This window comes from Microchirus variegatus (assembly GCF_963457635.1).
Source record: "Microchirus variegatus genome assembly, chromosome: 21".
Classification (NCBI taxonomy): Eukaryota; Metazoa; Chordata; class Actinopteri; order Pleuronectiformes; family Soleidae; genus Microchirus; species Microchirus variegatus.
Window position 1 is genome coordinate 9390396 of NC_139822.1, and position 22999 is coordinate 9413394.

General features: G+C 43.0%; 1 protein-coding gene across 1 annotated transcript in view; it reads right to left on the reverse strand.

The window, feature by feature from the left end:
• slco5a1b (solute carrier organic anion transporter family member 5A1b) overlaps positions 1-22999 on the reverse strand; it is a gene marked incomplete at both ends in the record, with an annotated part of 82188 nt that overhangs the window by 15068 nt on the left and 44121 nt on the right. Inside the window, 2 exons of the mRNA XM_083907996.1 lie at positions 6307-6516; positions 12585-12797. Coding sequence (XP_083764122.1) covers positions 6307-6516; positions 12585-12797 — 423 coding nt within the window. The remainder of the gene's footprint in view (positions 1-6306; positions 6517-12584; positions 12798-22999) is intronic.

Genomic DNA, 22999 nt, shown 5'->3' on the forward strand with positions numbered 1-22999 from the left:
GTTACTAAACAACAGAACAGTCTGAGGAACAACAACGACAAACTGACAGAACGCATACTTTTACGATCTTTGGTTCTAACGGCACAAGGTGGACTTGGACTTTTCTTTTCAGGAAATCTAGAGTGAGTCTTTAGGGAGGATCCTGGTGCAGTGATGCTACTAGCTTCTAATACAGGTAACGGTAGCTCAGTGGTCGAGTGAGTCGCCTTTCAACTGGAAGGTAACGGGTTTGAGTCCCAGCTACGCTAGTCTACATGCTAATGTGTCCCTTGGTAAGACATGATGTAGGTGTAGATGTAGATGTAGATGTAGATGTAGATGTAGATGTAGATGTAGATGTTGATGTAGATGTTGATGATGTTGGTGTTGGTTTTGATGTAGATGTTGGTTTTGATGTAGATGTTGGTGTTGATGTAGATGTAGATGTTGATGTTGATGTAGATGTTGATGTTGATGTAGATGTTGGTTTTGATGTAGTAGTAGATGTAGATGTCGATGTTGGTGTTGGTTTTGATGTAGATGTAGATGTAGATGTAGATGTTGATGTTGGTGTTGATGTAGATGTTGATGTTGGTTTTGATGTAGATGTAGATGTAGATGTTGATGTTGATGTTGATGTTGATGTAGATGTTGGTGTAGATGTAGATGTAGATGTTGGTGTTGGTTTTGATGTAGATGTTGATGTTGGTTTTGATGTAGATGTAGTTGTAAATGTAGATGTTGAAGTAGATGTAGATGTAGATTTTGATGTTGATGTTGGTTTTGATGTTGGTTTTGATGTTGGTTTTGATGTAGATGTAGATGTAGATGTAGATGTTGATGTTGATGTTGATGTTGATGTTGATGTAGATGTTGATGTAGATGTAGATGTAGATGTAGATGTTGATGTAGATGTTGGTGTAGATGAAGATGTAGGTGTTGATGTAGATGCTGGTGTTGGTGTTGGTGTTGATGTTGGAAAAGCGCTGGAGGAGACGTAAGAAGAAAGTAAGGTGGAATAAAGTAAGATATGTCACAAAGTTTGGAAACTTTGATTTGAAACCAAGTGGCTAATTCTGTATAATTATTCTGCCTGTTTTGTCCGTATTTGTGCATCAATTCGGAAAATTTACGGAAACCTTAAAAATCGAGTCAGAAAGTGCGGAAAACAACGGTAAAAAGCACCAAAAGTTGCTAAAGCTGCTGTGTTTGTGTAGAGAACGTCGTTAAAACTGCGATTAAAATGGTGGAAAAAAATGTGCTTATGTACACGATTGCGAAAGAAATGCTTTGATATCCGACTTCTTTATCCACTTAAGTTCATGCATCGATGTCTCTCATGGAGCCTGATTAGAATTTCAAAAACAGAACAACGATACAAAGTGTTTCAGGACTAAATGAGAGACCTGCGCTTTAATCAGTGAGCGTAAATCCGTCTAATCTTCTCCGACTCTGGTTAATGAAGATCATTTCCAGCCACTATTTCATAATTAAAGCAGTCAGAGCGTAATCGATCAACTGCCTTCACACGAGGACGCGTCGGGGCTCGCGCGCACGTTAGCGACGGCGTAGACTGCGATGCGACGGCGCCGCCGTGTCCGTGTCAGACGTGGACATCGTCGTCCGCCGCGTCACAGAGTATGGATTGTTTGTAATGGATGAGGGAACAAAAATGAGCTGGCGAGGCTCTTTAAATGGCTCCGGCGATGATTTATGGTGGCAGTTAGAAAATGGGGCGGCCGATCTTAATCAGAATTAGATTAAAAAAAGAAGAAAAAAATGGCTAATGGCTTCCCGCTAAAACGGGAGTTGGTTAAAAATGGAGCGGCAGCGTAGCTCGATGAACTCATCAGATCTTCTGTGTTAAAATTTCTAGACATTGTATATTTTACAATAATAATTACAGCTTACGACAGTCCAGTACTATAACTGTAAGTGTAATGTTTTATGTATCTTCTCTACATTGCATTGCAGTACCACTAATAGAGATGGGGGGCAACAGAGAGCAGGACTGCAGCTAGCTAAACCGGCTCTGTGTTTGCGTACCCTATGTCGTCAAACCTGCGATTAAAATTGTGAAAATGTCGCTTCTCTGCATGTTTGTTGAAAAAGTGGTTTGATATCAGAGAATTTACGATGAAGTGAGTTTACGATAAAGTGCATTCGACATTTTGTTTTTGTTAATATCATATAAACACATTAGTCCAACTGAAACAGAGCTAGTCTTAGTCGGACTAAGACAATAATTCAGTCTTCTAAAGGTCACACAAACACATTAGTCCGACTAAAATAGAACCAGTCTTCATCGGACTGAGACAATAATTCAGTTGTGTTAATGTCATGTAAACATATTAGTCTGACTAAAACAGAGCTACTCTTAGTCAGACTAAGACAATAATTCAATTTTGTTAATGTCATGTTAACACATTAGTCTGACTAAAACAGAGCTAGTCTTAGTCGGACTAAGACAATAATTCAGTTTTCTAGGTGTCATGTAAACACTTTAGTCCAACTGAAACAGAGCTAGTCTTAGTCGGACTAAGACAATAATTCAGTTTTCTAAATGTCATGTAAACACGTTAGTCCTACTAAAACAGAGCTAGTCTTAGTCGGACTAAGACAATAATTCAGCTTTGTTAATGTCATGTAAACACATGAGTCCGTCTAAAACAGAGCTAGTCTTAGTCGGACTAAAATACCTGGATGATTAGTCGGACTACAACCTTAACCACAACTAGTTAATGTCTAACCCTAACCTTAACCTATAACCACAATTCAAATATTAGTCTTTAAACTTAAGGACTAACGTAGAACCCCATGTTTTAGGACCAGGTTTTTTGGTCCTGACAAGGTCAGTGTTTGTGAGAGAAAGAAGGTCGTAAAGAGGTAACACACACACACACACACACACACACACACACACACACACACACGCACACACACACCCTCCCTCACCCTCTCACCTCTGGCCTCACTCTCTCACTCTCTAATGCCAGAGTAATAGGGTTTTTGTAGCTGTGTAAAAGGATTATTGCAATCCAATCAGCAGATGCTGAGATCACCGTGTGTCGACCAAACACTGAATAATCCCCTCACCGCCGGGGGAGTGTGTGTGTGTGTGTGTGTGTGTGTGTGTGTGTGGGGGGGGGGGGGTTAAAGGAGCTCAATAAAAACTGCTTTGCAATAAGACTCATCCTCAGCCTCCATCACGGCTCAATCTGAGCACCTGTAGCAAACACAGCGGGGGGGTGCGGGTGGGCGGGCGATACTAATACAGCGGCCATTTTGGGTCGACAGAAGGTATAAAGTACCTTAAAGGTGACACTCGAGTAAAAAGTACAAGTACATGACCGGAAAATGAAGTTGAAGTCACTTTTTTTATAATAATATTGAGTAAAATGGCCTTAACTGTACAGCTTTTAACCAATTTTAGTCTGTGATATCTTAAAATGATGATTTCTCTCTATGGACTTTGGTGTGGGAGAGTGAGTGGTTCACAAATGTCATTAAAATGTCATTAAATGTGGAAAACAAACATCACGTCAATCAACCACGAGTCGCTTGGCCTTCATTTTAGAGGCCGGTGTCACATTGCTAACGTCCACTTCCTGAAGCCACGCCCACTCTTCCCGCGACACTTACTTTAGCGACGAGATAGTGCGCTTCACGTAGAGAGAGTGGACTAATCCTCTTAAGACGGCGGGGGTGGACGCGGTCACATGGGACCAAGTAATACATTAAGTCAGATAAGATGGTGGAAGCTGTTTCTCCTCAAATTAAACGCAGTGGGTGGACGCTGACGAAGAACCTGGGTTCGCTTTTCATGGAAGGAAATTAATTATTATTATTTTTGGTGAAGTGGTGAAGGGTTTAGTGAGGAGGAGGAGGAGGAGGAGGAGGAGGAGGAGTGAAACCGGTGACTCAAATCTCTTTTTAGCTCGTTTTAAAATGACTAAAAAAAGACTAAAAAAGATGCAATATATCGTTGTAGCGATGTTCTAAAGAAGTTTCTGTGGATTTAAGTTTAAGTTTAGCATGAAGAGGACGTTCATCTCTGTCGCCTCCTCCACTGAATCCATTCATCTTCATCTTCATCTTCATCAGAGCTCACTCTCACAACATTTCCACTTTAATCTCCAGCATGATAACAAAGTCATCAATCAGCTGGACCAGACTGTGGCCCACACACACACACACACACACACACACACACACACACACACACACACACACCCACACACACACACACACACACACACACACACACCTCAGAGTCTCTTTCTGTTTCTATAGTGTTGATGACTATGTTTGTGTTGATGTTGGTGTTGATGATGATGTTTGTGTTGATGACGATGTGTGTGTTGATGACGATGTTTGTGTTGATGACGATGTTTGTGTTGATGTTTGTGTTGATGATGATGTTTGTGTTGATGACGATGTTTGTGTTGATGACGATGTTTGTGTTGATGACGATGTTTGTGTTGATGTTTGTGTTGATGATGATGTTTGTGTTGATGACGATGTTTGTGTTGATGATGTTTGTGTTGATGACGATGTTTGTGTAAATGTTGGTGTTGATGATGATGATGCTGGTGTTGATGTTGGTGTTGATGTTTGTGTTGATGACGATGTTTGTGTTGATGACGATGTTTGTGTTGATGTTTGTATTGATGATGATGTTGGTGATGATGTTGGTGTTGATGTTGTTGATGTTGGTGATTGTGAATCTCAAAACACAAGAAGAAGAAGAAGAAGAAAACTGGTTCTGCCAGCGATTTCAATTTCACGCCTGGTGAAGACGCCATTTTGGCTCCAACTATAATCTCATAATAGAATCTCACGTGTGATGCCCAGCAGCTTCTGTGTACATCATATACATGTCTACGTATTTCAAATTGTTCAACTACAACTCAACCTGAACTCAACCTTTCATCGATACGTGGAAAAAAATAAATAAGAAGAAGAAACACTGAAGCAGTCGAAGAGAAATGTTTTTCTCCTGCTTTGGACTCTGGTGCAAATCTCAGGGGTAATTATCGTCTCTGCGCCTGTTGAACACGTCAAGAAGCTGCGTCACGTCTCGCCGACAGCTTCATATCACAGACAGGAGAGGGAGGGGGCGGTCGAGGTGAAACCGCCAATTACGATGGCGCTCGACAAAATGCAGCTGAGGTTTCGATTGAAATGTTTCATCTGAAAGTGTGGACGTAATGAGACGGAGGGAGAAAAAAAACAAAGAAAAAAAGACCCAGGGAGAAAGACGAGAGACGCACTGAGACATGAGGGTAAAAACAAAATCCAGGAGACGGAGTCTTGCATACGTATGAGAGACAACAGTGAAAACAGGGTTTTTCTTAAAGAGATGAACGGGCGACGGGCGACGAGATCATTTAGATGAAACAAAAGCAATGAATAGAAAAATCTGTGGCGACAAAAGGAACGAGAACATTTTTCTCTTCCTCTTTTCTGCCTCCAGTGAGTCACGTCGCATATGCTAAACACGACAGAAGGAAGCATCGCGGATATCGGTGACGATGTTGCCGCGGTTACGCGACACAGCTTTCGATGTCAGATTGATGAAAATAAAAGCAGCCCAAGAAGAATTTAGTCATAACCAGAAACCGATAAAATGTGCAGGAAAACGTCCAGATTTCTACGTGTTATTTTAGTGGCGATGTTGGTGCCACTGCCACCCACAGGTTCGGCGTGGTCATGACAGGGCTCAAAGGCGAATTTGTGTGAATTTTTTTAGATGAAAACTTCCCTAAACATCTGGTGTGTACGATGTTTGCGAGCGTGCGAGGGAAAACTGAGTCGTTCTTTGTTTTACGCAGGATTTGATTGGCTAGCATGGCTCTACGCTTCATGCTACACTGCCACCTAGAGGTTTGGCGTGGTCATGACAGCTTTTAACGCCGCACGGTATTTATGTTTTTGTTTTTTTATAGATGAAAATCTGGTGTGTGCGATGTTTGCGAGTTTACGGGGGGAAAGTGAAGTCATTCTTTGTTTTTCACAGGATTCCGATCGGCTAGCATGGCTCTACGCTTCATGCTACACTGCCACCGAGAGGTTTGGCGTGGTCATGACAGCTTTCAATCTGGTGTGTGCGATGTTTGCGAGTTTACGGGGGGGAAAGTGAAGTCATTCTTTGTTTTTCGCAGGATTCCGATTGGCTAGCACGGCTCTACGCTCCCCGATACGCTGCCACCTCAAGGTTTGGCGTGGTCATTACAGCGCTAGGTGGCGCTTGCGTGGGTTTTTTTGTCAAACAGAACAGTGGATGTGTAAAATGAGGAGCGGGCGGGGTCAAAAGAAGCGACTCACCAGAATCATGTGACCGGTGGAGATGTCCATGTTGGAGTGGACGGGCTCCTCGCTCCAGGAGGAGATGCTGCTCCTCGCCGAGGGGCTGACGGCTGCACCGCCGCCGCCGCCGCCGTCGCTGAACTGCGACGACACGCTGTTGATCCTAGACGAGATGGGTTCTGGACGCTCGGCTGGAGGTTTGACCGCCATGCGCTGACGACACAGTTCCTGCAGGAGGAAGAGCGAAAGTGAATATACAAAATCAACGCAAATATACAAGTTCAAGCAAACAATACTGACCCTGAATGTGGTATTTAATGGTATAAAAAAGGTGAAATTGTTCATATTTATACTACATCAGGTTGTAAAGTTTATATTAGTTATGAAGTTTTTGTGATAAAATAACCTCTGCTTAACGAACCTCACTGTGAGTGTGAGGGTTTTTTTTTTTTTTACTAATCAAAAAACGGTCTGTTTAATGTTGTGACCTTCAAGGAACAAACACTTTTCAACAAAACGTCTCTTTAATAAAACCCTGGTTCTCTGTTTCAATCACAGACCCTAAGATTTTGGAAATTATTAAACGTGAAACACGTGTGAGCGACAACAATGAGCGACAGAAACGTATTTAACACAACAAAGCCGACGTCCAGCAGCTGCAGTGAAGAGGCAATTTTTTTCCAGGACGTGACTGGAAAAAAAAACCACAGGAAACCTGAGTTTTTACATGAGAAAGAAAAGTCTGCTCGCTACGTGACCACCATGAAATGTGAGCAAAGCTTTCTGTGCTTGGACTGTACCATCTCTGACAAGGACTGTACCACCTCCGACAAGGACTGTACCTCAGACAGGGACTGTACCACCACTAACAAGGACTCTACTACCTCAACTGTACCACATCAAACAAGGACTTTATTGCCTCCAACAAGGGCTGTACTACCTCAAAAAAGGATTGTACTACCTGTACCACATCAAACAAGGACTGTACCACCTCCAACAAGGACTGTACCTCAAATAGGGACTGTACTACCTCAAACAAGGACTGTACCACCTCAAACAAGGACTGTACCACATCAAACAAGGACTGTACTTCCTCCAACAAGGACGGCACTACCTCAAACAAGGACTGCACTACTTCCAACACGGAGTGTAGTACCTCCAACAAGGACTGTACTACCTCAAACAAGGACTGTACTACCTCAAACAAGGACTGTACTACCACAAACAAGGACTGTACTACCACAAACAAGGACTGTACCACCTCAAACAAGGACTGTACTACCTCAAACAAGGACTGTACTACCACAAACAAGGACTGTACCACCTCCAACAAGGACTGTAGTACCTCAAACAAGGACTGTACTACCACAAACAAGGACTGTACCACCTCCAACAAGGACTGTAGTACCTCTAACAAGGACTCTACTACCTCAACTTTACCACCTGAAACAAGGAATGTACCACCTGAAACAAGGAATGTACCACCTGAAACATGGACTGTTCTACCTGTACCACATCAAACAAGGACTGCACCACCTCAAACAAGGACTGTACCACTTCCAACACGGACTGTACTACCTCCAACAAGGACTGTAGCACCTCAAACAAGGACTGTACCACCTCAAACAAGGACTGTACCACCTCAAACAAGGACTGTCACCTTCTGAAAAGCAGATTTTCCTCCAAAAACACTCAGGGTGTGTAAAATGAGAACAATGAGTAAACACATCAGTGGTGAGAAAATGTGCCTGGACAGGTTGTGGTGAAAGGAAAAGTGGTAGACAGTGAAGAAGGTGAGGAATCTCTTCTGTGATTATTTTTAAACAAATAACAACAAATCTCCACGGAGGCCGAGCTCAAGCCACAAATTGTCTATCGCAGCTTTAACGAGGCGTTAATCTGCCTTTTAATCTGTCTCATAAGCTGTAATGAAGCGAGATTAAAGGAGCGATACGCCTCTTTTGGGCACCGGGCCAAAGAATGTGATTGACGGCTGAGCACGAGCCAATCAGGCGGAGAGAGAGAGAGAGAGGACCTCCTGTCTTTGATCAAAAGCTTGTTAGGAGGTCGGGGGTTCGGGGGCCCGGGTTGAGCCGGTGCCAGTGGGGAGGGGGCCCCGTGTGTCCATAGAGACGCCCCTGTTTACACGAACCTTTGACCACAACACGTGTGCGTGTGTGTGTGTGTGTGTGTGTTTTCATTCTGATCTCAAACAAACAAACAAACAGAAGCAGGAAGGACAAAGAGCGATGGAAAAAAGGCTCATAACGATAACTAGCTCAAAAAAAAAGTGGTGAAAAACACGTATTTACATACTTTGATATGATATTATGGCAAAAATAAACCTTTAAAATATAGATTTCTGCCGTGAAAAGCATCAGAATATAAATGTGTCGTTAAAAGCAGCTTTTCTTAACTTGGACTGGATTAAAAAAGTAAAGGCGGACGAGAGGCAAAATGTAGATATTTAAAAAGTGTGGGGGCCTAAAATCGAACCCTGGGGAACGCCGCAATTTAACGTCAAAACAATCCGATGTGGATTTACGAAAGTTTACCAAGAATTCTCTGTCGCTGACAGATTTGTTAACCAGTTAAAAACTCACGTAATCTGGCCCCGTGTCACCGGGAGACACGATGATATAAAGGTGAGGGTCATCGGCGTAGCGGGCGACGTTAGCGGGAGACAAAATGTAGATCTTTAAAAAGTGCGGGGGCCTAAACTCGAACCCTGGGGAACGCCTGAGATAAGACGATGCTCATTAGTAGCCGTCTTGCTAAAATCAAGATTAGCAAACATTAGCGTCGGTGTGCAGCGCAACAACATTGTTTCCGCGACAACCAAACAACACAGCTACGTTCGTTTACGTTAATCTCTGCTGTCATTTCCTACATTTTCTGCAGATTAATTTTACTCTGTTCTGTTCTCTTCTATAATCCTGAGATTATTACAAAATTCCAAAAGACATGAAACAGTATCTTCAACGCTGAAAAATACGCAAATACGGCGTTTGGATCGTGGAGATATCTTTTAACGAGATGTTTAAAGGCGTTAATATAAAATCTCGAGTTCAGTAAAGTTCAATCCCATTTAATCACAATCTGATTATTATTAGATTTTTTTTAATGTAAAAGTTTGACTTTGAGATTTAAAGATAAAAACTAAAATCTGCGACGTTGTGAACTCCGGGCAGCGAGCGTCAGCCAATCCCATGTCAGTGTTTCACTGGAATGTCTTGAGTGACAGGTGCGGCCCCGGAGAGTGGGAGGGGCCTCGGAGGGAGGAGGCGGGTCCTAATGACGCAGAACCTAATTTTCTGAGGAACCGGTTAAGTTTTAGGACTAAGATTAGGATTATTGTGGTTTCTAAAGTAAGCGAGTGGTCTTCATATATAAACGCTAAGGTTCTTCGGCTTGTCCTCATAGGAGAACCCTTTTGGAGGGTTCCACCGAGAACCCTTTATTCAGGAAAGGGGTTTTAAAGGGTTCTCTGGATCAAAATGGTTCTTACTGGAACCATTAGTGTTACCAAGAACCCTTGAAAAACCCTTTCTTTGGGGGGAAAAGGGTTTTTCAGAAGCAAATGGTTCCAGGTAGAACCTCAGTCCTTGTAGAAGAACCCTTTAGGAACCCTTATTTAGGGTTAGGAGCTCTGTGATGCGTGTGTTTGACAGCTGACGTGATGGAGCGGCAGTTGTCTGTTGACTTCCTGTCAACTCCAACTTCATGTCGCCCCCTGGAGACGACACGACGGCTTCTCCACGTCGAGACTCGATAAAGACGACGGGGGAATCGTCCGCGAGGGTTTTTAAAAATCTGATTTAAATCAAAACAAGCGCGTAAACAACGTTCTCACGCGACTCGTTCATTTGCATTTTCCAATTAGCGGATTAAAGGAGGAAGCTCGGAGGTGAGGAACCGTGAAGATAAGACGAGGTTCAAAAACCAGGGGATGAGCACATCACTGAGGGATGAAGGGGGCGGAGCCTGAACGTCGACCTGTCATTGGTCACTTAAAGGAATGTTATTATTATTATTATCACCAAACTGAAGTTTTTAAACCACTCACTCTCCCCACACCAAAGCCCATAGAGAAAATCAGCGTTTTTAGCTCACGGGGGACACAGGAGCTGCTGGTCCTCTGCTGCCTCGTGTGGTCACTTTGTGTCACTGACGTCAATCTGAACAAAGGTTTTTTTTTTAAAGCCGAATTAACAAAATAACATGTATGAAGTCAGTGCTGGAGGCAGCAGCGGATCAACCACTCCCGTTTTGCTGTGATGTTCGCTGTGATGTAAAATCGCTGTTTTTCTCTATGGGGTTTGGTGCAGGGAGAGTGAGCCGCGTACAGAAGCGATAGGTAGAAACGGCAGCTTCAGGTCAGGGAAAATTTAACCAGAAAACACACGTTAAGATACAAGATAAGATGACGGATGTTTGATAAACAGCTGACGATTACGCAAAACACTGACATCACGTCCCCGGCGATGAGCCGCAGCAGCAGGAACAGCAGCAGCAGCAGAGTCTATTTCAGAAGGTAAACGTTCCCTCGGAGGAGAGCGTGAAATGTAAGCACTTAGGGGAAAGGGCCGGGCTCATTATAAAATCAATGCTCTCAGGACCGCTCTCTCGTTTAAAAACACTGCGGTGAAAAGGTCAGCGAGAGAGAGAGAGAGAAAAATCTCCGTCTAATTCTTTGCTGGAAAAAACCTCTTAATATTGGATTCTTTAAATTAAATTTCACGCCCGGCTTTTCCGGCCAAAGGATAATTACAGCGAGCAGAGGGGGGGGGGGACGTATCCTGTTGTGTTGGAAGGGAGATTTTATAAATTCAACGACTATATACTTATGTCTATATCTGTGCTGCGTTTAAGTCGGATTCTATGAAAATGCTCATGTTACGTTACTTTTTTTTGAATCAGTCCTTTCTTTATCAAATATTAATTCATTTTAAAAAAAATTAAAGGCGCCATGTGGCCAAAAACGGTTACTACATTCAAATTCAAAACACCAAGGTTTCGTTTTCTGACGGAACTGGCAACCTGTGGTTGCTCGGCAGCTGAGACTCTACTGACTGCAACGATTGGTAGACGGCGATAGGTGGCGCCACATGACGCTAAAACATGATTTCTAAACATAAACATGATTTGCAGTCTGTAAAATATATTTTGTACTGTTGTTGTTGGTGAGTTCAGTTTGTTATATGAACATTATTCCTGAGTCTCTGTGACATATTAGGAGGATTTTATGATTTATTACATAATGCACCTTTATTCTTTAAGTTTTTGTCATGACGCACCTTGATTTTATGATCTAAAAAACCCCCACAATAAATGAATTATTTTCAATATACTCCTTTTTTGGTTTGGTTATTGCAGCCTGGTATTTGTGAAAGATTAGCAGAAATGAAGCGACAAAAACTGCGTCAATTATTCACACCAACGTCAGTACTCATCACACACGTCAAACGTTAAAACGTCGATAAAGTTTTTAACCCTTAAATTGCAGAGTTGTTGTCACGACGCATCAGAAACAGTGATTTGAATGAGGGACGTTTTTGTCCTTAAGGGTGTTAGTGTGAGTATTTTTAGCTAACGCTAAAGTTGTTAACAATAGACTTAAAAATAATAAAATAATACATAAAAAAATGTAGCATACATTTTTAACAATACGCGTGAAAAAATAAAGGATGAAATATTTAAGATATTAAAATCCAAAAACTGTGTCTCGGTGTGTTTAAGGGTTAACTAGCGATACTTAACTAACACGACCTGCAAATAATCATCGACAGTTAACCACTGTACGTTCATAACTAATTTGCGACAATTCGCTAAAATCACACACCGAGTCTTTAAATTACATAGATTTTAGACTTTAAGTCCGATCATTTTTTATTTTGCATCTTTATTACGTTAATAATTTAATTTCTAAAAATGGAAAACGTTACACGAGTATCTACGATGACAAATCTGCCCGTTTAAACTCACTCGTGTCGCAAAAAATTTTTTGTTACGAAAACATTTTTTTAGAGTTCTTAACTTGTGGTGCATTTGGAAGTGAATTTTAGCCACGGCATCTTTTGCGCTAACTAGCGTTACTTTAATAACACGACCTGTGGCTGTACATTGCCCCAAATGGCTTAAATTACACGATGAACACAATTTTTGTCAGAATAACAAACGTAGCCCATTTGCCACGATATCGGCTTGTGACGCGATACGATAAATCTGTGCCTCAGCGTCCGATACGAAACCAGGTGAATCTTAGCGATAGCGGACGGCGCAGTGCGACCTCCTACCTGATAGGTGGCAGTAGCATCGCCGCTGGTGTCCGTTCCCAGGTTGGTGAGCTTCTCCTTGAGCTTGTGGTGGGAGCGGTGGCGGAGGCAGTAGACGACGGTGGAGGCCAGCAGGACGCCCACGATGCACAGGATGGAAACCACGGTCAGGATCAGGAACTTGGTGGACTCGGCCTGACTGAACTTGGACGGGATCTGGTCGATCTGGCTTTCCTGTAGACCACAGAGGAGCAGGTGTCAACGTTTACAGATGTTTTTATTAAACGAGAGGGTGGAGCATGAGGGCTGATCATGACCTGTCACCTGTCAATCATGAAGAAGCCACGCCCTAAAGCAGAACTTTTTATACCTTTATATTCTTTGTATCACAAAATGGAAGTAACATTACTTTGTTACTGTGCACACCTGAAACACACCTGTACACACCTGTAATACACCTTTACACACTTCTTATATACCTTTACACAACTGTAATACACCTTTACACACCTGTAATACACTTGTACACACCTGTTATATACATTTACACAACTGTAATACACATTTACTACACCTTTACACACCTACACACACCTGTGCACACATGTAACACACCTGTACACACCTTTACACACCTGTAATACACACCTATAGACACATTTACACACCTTTACACACCTGTGCACACCTGTAATACACACCTATAGACACATTTACACACCTTTACACACCTGTACACACCTGTTATATACATTTACACAACTGTAATACACATTTACTACACCTTTACACACCTACACACACCTGTACACACCTGTAATACACCTGTACACACCTGTAATACACCTGTACACACCTTTACACACCTGTAACACACTTGTACACACCTGTAACACACTTGTACACACCTTTACACACCTGTACACACCTGTAACACACCTGTACACACCTGTAATACACCTGTACACACCTTTACACACCTGTAACACACTTGTACACACCTGTAACACACTTGTACACACCTTTACACACCTGTACACACCTGTAACGCACTTGTACACACCTAAACACCTGTACACAACTGTAATACACCTATACACATCTGTTACACACCTTATCATACCTGTACACACCTGTAACCTGTAATAAATACCTTAAACTTAACCTAAAACCTAAATATCATATTCTTTCTTGCACAAAATTCCATTTCCATGTCTATTTTTCTATTTCTAAAAGATTTCAAGGACCTGTGGGAACAACATCATGTGATGCAGCGCTCGATTGGATCAATCCTACACCTTTATTTTTTAATTCCTGGATTAAACCATCTGCCAAAAACTCACTCTGTAATCTTTCAAATGACAAAATAATAATTTGTGAACTTTGTCCGGGTTCGGGAGTAAATCGCAATAAATCGTTGTTTTCTCTTTCGTTTATTTATATTTGGAGAGAAGAATTCACAAACTCCTCCTTTGCTGTTATTGGAAGAAAATTTCCTAGAAATTTCCCGTCTCGTCTGCTTGAGAAAACACAATGAACACACACACACACACACACACACACACACACACACACACACACACACACACACACACACACACACACACACACACACACACACAGTGTCTTCTGCAGAGCGTTCTTGTTGTTATTGAAGTGTTCATTACGAGCTTCGCCTTCGCTGTTCGTTTCCAGCTCGACATAAAGGGGCCGCCTCATTTCACACAACGATAAAGAGTTAACAATGGCCGACATCGTCATTACACACACACACACACACACACACACACACACACACACACACACATGGTGTAATGATCTCGACAACAAAGCACAAACAAAAACCCGGGCAGGATCTGAACGAGAACGAGATGAGACAACGACTCACAATTCTACCTGACAAAGAATCCTCAATGGAGATCAATCACAAAAGAGGAAGAAACTCGCACTGTTTCGCCTCAGGGGGCGCTGTAGAGCCCTGGTGCAACGCACAGGTTCTGTTGGGTCACGTTAACCCTAACCCTTATGTGTCTGCCACAAATTGCCGCGTTAGCAAGTCACGAAGAAGGGCACCGAATTCAAAATGGCCGACTTCCTGTTGAGTTGAGGCCGTGGCCCCGATGGACTTTTTTGTTCGTCTTGGGCTGTGGCAACTTCCCACCAAGTTTCGTGAAATTTGGTGCAACTTCGTTTTGGCTTGCATCATCCATGTTCCGCCTTGGCGGGGCGCTATAGGAGCACTGGTCCGACCACTATGACAATATCGCATTTTTGCCTCAAAAAAAAATGACCGGAAAGCCATGGAATAATAAAAATCTGAAGGGAGAAACAATACGTTCCTAAGGTGGTTGTGTTCTGTCGTGAATGTGCTACTCCATTATACCACTAGGTGGCACTGCTGTAAAGCAGATAGAACACACTATAGAGACCTATAGAAGACGGTAATTGTGATGCATTATTACGCGACATGACTGCTCAGCTCCCATTTGTACCGTTAATGTTTGTTGTTAACTTTAGCTGGAAGCTTGCTAGAACCACTCCGTGTCCATATACGTGAAACATTTTACGTTGAATTTGGACCCAAATTAGCCAAAACAACTTCTGTTATTTCAGGGTGAAAACTCGAGGGGCGGGAAGTGTCGAAAATACGCAGAAAGTCCAGGCTAGTTTGGGTCCAGCTGAACGTAAACATGGAATAGTTCGACTCCAATTCTGGTTATCTGAGTGTGTTAGTCGGACTTTGAGAAATCGGATTTAGTCGGACTAAAAGTCATACTCTTTTTTTCATTTAAGCGCAGAGAGATTATGCGAAGTGTCGTGTGGTGAGTTAACGAAAAAAATGGAGGCAGGAAATGATATATATAAAAATCCCTGGGTAGGCGGGAAAAGGGGCGGATCAACTTCGGACATGGACTGTTGAGGAAGGCCCCCCCCCCCCCCCAACAGTCCTTCACAACTCCACCACCCCCCCGCCATGATTTCATTCATTCATTCATTCATTGCTGCCACATTCAGCACCTGATAAAGAAAGACCCACAATGAGGTGAGGACAGACGGGGGACAGCGCTTTGTAGGCCGTCCACTTTTCTCAGGGTGGGGAGGGGGTGGGCCTTCTAAGCCGTACTGTAAGAGCCAATCGCATAGTAATGAGGCTGCGTTGAAAAGGAAACGGCAGGCGTCCCCACAATAAAACGACAGCCATAAAACCAGATTTTTTCGTAACGGCCGATTTAATTGGGCCAGTTTTGTACATTAGCGTTAACCATTGAAAGAACGACAGCTACGTTCTTTACGCGATACCGATAATCAGGGAAAATACACGATGCAATTTCCGATACACGCTAACAACCAGTGACGTCAATTTTTAAGTTGTGACACTTGGACGTGGTATTTTCGTCGCTGAGTCGGTACGACTTTTTTTTCTGACGACGACTTTTCGTCGTTTGAGTTACGGATTTTTCGGATCGGCCGATTTAATTACGACAGTAATAAACAGTTTAATATTTAGCGCGTTTATATTCACATTTGTAAATATTGCGTTAGACGTCCATGACTGCAGAAACAAACCGCGGCGTGAGTATTTCTAATGTTTCTTTTCATTCACGTGGAAAACGCCGCGACGTAAACAAATGTTTACGCTCAGCTCGGTCGTTAATAACCCGCGGTCGCTCATCTCCTCTCTCTCTCTCTCTTTTAATCCACCAATCAAACAACTTCATTTGTCATTTTACTCTCGGAGTCGTCATCTCATTGTTTTTTGTCAAATGAAGTCTCGTGCAGAGCGATGGCGAGTAACGACCCATAATTCAATGCTCTAACTGTAACAGATCAGTCATGTTACACAGGACAGATGTGGCCGACACACACACACACACACACACGCACAAACACACACACACTTCATCACGGCTGCCTAACATGTCTCCGTCTATTGATTCAAGCAAATGTAGCTCGACCTCAACTGCTAAATGAAGTTTGGAGAGAAAACAAACGCACAAAAACACATATTTAACTGTTGACAATAACTCACAAACAATTCAGTCCGTCACTTTTTCTAAATAAGAAAATCATTGTTTTTTATCAAATATTACATGACATGTAACCCAGATTTTCACACGTCACTTTTAGCCTCTTCTGCCGCTTCACTCGAGCAAAGCTAACGGCTAAGCTAACAGGTGAGTACAGCCGAAGTTACTTCTACAATCTACTGGTAAGAACGTGAAAAAGTTTCGCAAGTCGGTTTCCTGATAACTCGGCGTCTCGCGTGTCCGCTAACAGCTAAGCTAACAGGTGAGTGAACAGATTTGCTTGTCACTTTGAAATCTACACAGAAGAAGATAAAATGCTTCCACGACTCATTGCCTCGAGTGTCTGCTAACGGCTAAGCTAACAGGCGAGTCAGCAGATTTGTGACTTGCTCTGCCATCTACTGGCAAGAACATGAAATACGTTCAGTCAGTTTTCCGATGCCGCCTTAGTGTCTTGAGTGTCCGCTAACAGCTAAGCTAACAGGTACATGGCTAACAAGCTAACAGGTGAGTCAGCAGATTTGTAAGTTGCTCTGCCATCTACAGGTAAGAACGCAAAACAGTTTCACAAGTCAGTGTCTGCTAACAGCTAAGCTAATAGCTGAGTCAGCAGATTTGTTAGCTACTTTAACATCGACGGGCAAGAACATGAAATGTGTCCATCAGTCAGTTTTCAGATGCCACCTTGGTGTCTCGAGTGTCCGCTAACAGCTAAGCTAACAGGTGCGTCAGCACATTTGCTCCACTGAGGCCTCTTCTGCTTCTGTTAGCTCTGGTGAAGCTAACGGCTAAGCCAACAGGTGAGTCAGCAGATTTGTTTGTTACTCTGCCGTGTATGCAGAAGAACGTAAAATACTTCCACGTGTCGATGGAGAGATAAACATTAGATACTTTCAAATGCTTTGGTGTCATCATTGTCCGCTAACAGCTAAGCTAACAGGTGACTCAGCACATTTTTTTCCACTGGCGTCTCTCCTGCCGTTAGCGCTGATGAAGCTAACACATTTGCCTGTTACTTTGCCATCTACGCAGAAGAACATAAAATACTTCCATGGGTCTCTTCCATTGGATGCTTCGTTGCAGCTAAGCTAACAGATGAGTCAGCAGATTAGCTATTAGATTTGCCATCTGCTGGGAAGAACGTAAAATACGTCCACGTGAAGATTTTTTTGGGTTGTTTGGTGTCATGATTGTCGCTTTAGGAGGACACTTTTAGCACAGTTAGCGCCCCCTGTTGGATCAGGCTGTAATGATTTCAAATGGTCTGATATTTTTCTAGGCTGAATTTGTACAGGGTTTTTATGTATATATATGTATATATATATACATACATTTTATTAACAGACATATATACTATTTAGAATTATTGCTACAGGAACTCATGAAAAAAATAAATAATCTGATCTGATTCAGAATGTAATAGGATTATCCCTGGGATTAGCAGGTACTTTGCTACGTCACGTTTTCCATAATCCTGCTGCTTACAAGAAAAATAAACCCACACATCCTCTGATCTGTCAGTGAAATCATATTGTTTTTGCCTCCTCGACGGTGAAAAACTAAACGTTCCTCGAAGGAGCGGCCAGCGATTTGTCAGCGCGGCGCCACCTACGCTCCGATAACCAGAGGTTATCTGCTGCGAGTCTGCGGCTCTGAGACGGCGTCACGCACAGAAAACACGAGGTCTCAGTGTCGCCGCGGGTGAAGAGGAATAACCGTAATCTGTAACCTGCTGCAGATTAGCGTTGCTCTGGCCCCCGCCAAAAAAAAAAAAATGACAAAAAGGTGGAAAATCTCAACGTCCAACGTCTCAGGAGGCACTTTATCAGGACCCCCGCTATCTCTAATGCTAACGCTAACGCTAACTCTGCTGTCCACGTCCATGGTTTTTGATTCATTTCAAGGAAGAAAATGTGATTTTTTTATTTTTTTTTTGCTGCTGCTGCTGGGTTCAGCCCTTTTTCAGCACACACACACACACACACACACACACACACACACACACACACACACACACACACACTGACAGGCTTCCCTGAAAGGGAGTGGAACGAACAAAAAAAAAAACACCTCGGGGGGAAAAAAGCGAGGGAAACCGAACAGAACGGACAGATTTAAATAATTCTTATTATTACTATTATTATTATTATTATGTGTGTTTTTTTAAACATATTATAACATATGGTTATTTTTTTCCCTCCAAACAACTTTTTATACATATATTTATTTATTTGTTAAATTAATTAACATATGTGTGTAAAAGTGTTTGCAGGAGTCGATATAGTTATTGAATACAATGACATCATCTGCGTATAAAGAGAGGGAATTTGGGGCGGAATTAGGTGGATTTTTTTTTGGTACTTGATGTGTGTGTGTGTGTGTGTGTGTGTGTGTGTGTGTGTGTGTGTGTGTGTGTGTGTGTGTGTGTGTGTGTGTGTGTGTGTGTGTGTGTGTGTGTGTGTGTGTGTGTGGATTAGCCCGGCTCTTGTTAGACAAAAGGCAGATGGATTTTCACGGCTCTGGGTTCTTTTTATATTCAGAGCGGGTTAGAAAAGGTCAGAGAGAGAGAGAGCGGCGCTCGGCCATTGTCTCGCCGCCGTAGACGTACGTACACGAAACAAAGATTAAAAATTATCGGTTCAGGTTTTTTTGGGGGGGTTTTTTTAACGTCCGATTCATCGTCGCAAAGTTGGAGCCACAGTTTGTTTTTTTTGTACACGTATTTACGTAAAAATAAGGTCCACACACACACACACACACGCACACGCCCACTCAAACACACACGTTCAGCTCCAGTCCAGAAAAACCTGGAAATAAAACTCTATTCGTACGCCGACGATATCACCCTAATTTCTAAAATTCATGCTCTCGTTATCAGGGCGAGGAAGTTATTATACGTCATTATTTTGTTTTCATTTAAAAAAAATAAAATAATAATAAATAAATAAAAAGAGCAGATATTTGGAAAAACAACAACAACGTAACGCAAAAAAATACGATGAGATTAAACGCGTCGTTTAAAACAAAACAAAAAAAGTTTGCGCTCAAACGGTAAAAAACATACAAACAGCGATTTCCGTTTAATCTGAGCGTAAACGTTAATCCGCGTTAATCTGACACTCCCACTGCTCCTGCTGCGCTACAATGTTACAATGAAATATATCAGAAAACGCTATAGACTAACAATGTACGTGAATCCAACAGAGAAATGAATGAATGAATGAACGGAGATGATTTTTCCCACAGATTATTTGCAGAATAACGTTTTTAAAAATAAATAAAATAATAAAACAATAATGAATTCCTACCAAAAATCCACGGTGTGGTCGTGCCGCTCATGCCTCCTCCTCCTCCTAACGTCTAATCCCAATCCCAGTCCGGCTGCACCGACTCCAGCACCACAGCGGTGCCGGAGCAGGAGGACGAGGAGGAGGAAGAGGATGAAGAGGATGAAGAGGAGAGAGTTTCATCCTCTCCATTTTTTCCTCCTCTGAGAAGTCAAAGATAAAAAGAAAGTTCCCAGATTTTCTTTTCGCCGTTTGTTCCATTTTGATCAGATTTTTTCTCTTCCGTCCTCGACGAAGACGAGGATGAAGACGACGAAGACGAAGGAGTGAGAGGAAGTGAGAGAACCTCCCTCTCTCTGCTCCAACACACACACACACACACACACAGAGAGAGAGAGACTACAAAGTGCACTGTGGGGGCTCCTCCTTATATCCCCCCCCCCCCAACCCCCCGCCTGTCTACAGCACATGTCACCTCCCCTCGTTGCCGTGACGACGGCTCCACATGTTGTCGACAGGAGGAGGAAGACGAGAGCGAGAGAGCGAGAGAGAGAGAGAGAGAGAGAGAGAGCGATGTGTCTCCATCCTCCATCTATTCTCTCTCTCTCTCTCTTTGAGGCTGTCGTTTTTCTACACTCGTCTACTTTTGTCTCGTGTTTTTGCTTCAAGCTGAGTCCATTTGCTCCGAACACTGGTCCGAACTCTGATCCGTTGTTCTTTCTACACTTGTCTACTTTTGTCTAGTTCTTTTGCGTCATCGAAGCTGTGTCCGATTGCTCCGAACTCTGGTCCGAACTCTGATCCGAACTCTGGTCTGCTTTTCTTTCTACACTCGTCTACTTTTGTCTAGTTTTTTGCTTCATCGAAGCCGAGTTTGTTTGCTTCGGACTCTGGACCGAACTCTGGTCCGAACTCTGGTCCAAAATCTGGTCCGAATGTTGGTCCGAACTCTGATCTGTCGTTCTTTCTACACTTGTCTACTTTTGTCTTGTTTTTGCTTCATCCAAGCTGAGTCAGTTTGCTCCAAAATCTGGTCCAAACTCTGGTCCAAAATCTGGTCCGAATGTTGGTCTGAACTCTGATCTGTCGTTCTTTCTACACTCGTCTACTTTTGTCTAGTTTTTTTGCTTCATCGAAGCTGAGTTCGTTTGCTTCGGACTCTGGCCCGAACTCCGGTCCGAACTTTGGTCCGAACTCTGATCCGAACTCTGGTCTGCTGTTCTTTATACACTCGTCTACTTTTGTCTAGTTTTTGCTTCATCGAAGCTGGGTTCGTTTGCTTCGGACTCTGGTCCGAACTTTGGTTGGAACGCTGATCCGAACTCTGGTCTGAACGCTGATCCGAACTCTGGTCTGTCGTTTACTCGTCTACTTTTGTCTAGTTTTTTTGCTTCATCGCAGCTGAGTCCTTTTGCTCCGAATGCTAATCCGAACTCTGGTCCCAACACCGCACTAAAAACTAAAAAAAATCACGGTTTTGCTCCCAGGAAGTGCAGGAAGTGGACTGCGACGCAGGGCATTGTGGGTAAACCCAACGAAAGCATACGCACGTGTGTGTGTAGAACAATAGCGCGGGAGAAAATTGCTAAAATTGCGCCAAACAAAATAATAAAAAAAACGGGACGTCGTCCTGCGTGAACATCAACACGAGACTCAGCAGCGCCCCCTCAGGCGAGGAGGGGAATACGTGATTCAAAAGGCTTGAACGCAAAACTCGTCTTTTGTGAGCAGTGAACTCGCAGCTTGTGTCTTTAATTCCACTGTTGCCATCTATTGTAACACACACACACACACACACACACACACACACACACACACACACACACACACACACACACACACACACACACACACACACACAGGGCTAATCAACAAACAGGGTTAATTAGTTCTTAGCGACAGAGACTGAAGACGAAGGAGGATCTGAGTCCAGTGAAGGACAAACAGCTGTGTGTGTGTGTGTGTGTGTGTGTGTGTTCGCACGTCAGTCTTTTGTGTATTTAATGACAGCGTGAAAGTAAAGTCCATGTGTTCACATGTGGAAAATGTCCTCCTCTTTTCTTTTTTTTTGGGTCATAAATAAAATACTTTTATTTTGTTAAGTCAAGATTCAGTTCAATGTCCACCGTCACGGATTCAAGTGATGTCAGATTATTGTTAATCTACGACCACACTGTGACGCAACCGCACACTCAGGTGAGGAAACTTTTAAGAACGACAAATATGTGTAGATTTACGTTGTAGAAGAATAAAACGATAACAACCGTTTTCCTGTAATTCTTTAAAATCGTTTGATTTGATGAGCAAACTGTTGAGCTGAAGAAGAAACTGCTGTATGCAGATGATCTTTCTATTCAACAACCACACACACACACACACACACACACACACACACACACACACACACACACACACACACACACACACACACACACACACACACACACACACACACACACACACACACACACACACACACTCCAGCTTCTTAACAGACACCCCACACACACACACCTCCTTTTGTCCCCCTTGGCGACAGCTGGAGGTGGCAGGCAGAGTGTGTGTGTGTGTGTGTGTGTGTGTGTGTGTGTGTGTGTGTGTGTGTGTGTGTGTGTGTGTGTGTGTGTGTGTAGGTGGGCTTCTCCTCTCCACCCCCACCTACAGCAGCTCTCAAAGCTCCTGAAAGAGAAAGGATTTTTTTTTTTTTGGGCGCCAACGTTTAATTTTCCTTCTCCTTTCAGCAGCAGCTGAAAAAATGACATCACCTTTTTTATTCTCCATGACGACGACAAAAGACAAGAGACGCACAACCATCATCACCATCATCACCATCATCATCACTACACCTCCACCTGCTATGGACTGACCATCTGTCCAGGATGTCACCCCCCGACACACAACCAAAGTTAGCGGACAAACGAAACGAATCATTCCCAAACACTGGGTTGTGAACACTCCGATAATCCTAATATAATCCTGACACGGCCCTGTTGGTTGTATAAACTAGGATGTCTGGCCTTAACTTGCACCTTCCTGCAGCATCCGCAGGGAATCGGCTCCCCGATACCTGCAGTGGATAAAAAGAGGTGTGAAAACACGGCCTGGAAAGGCAGACTCCTTT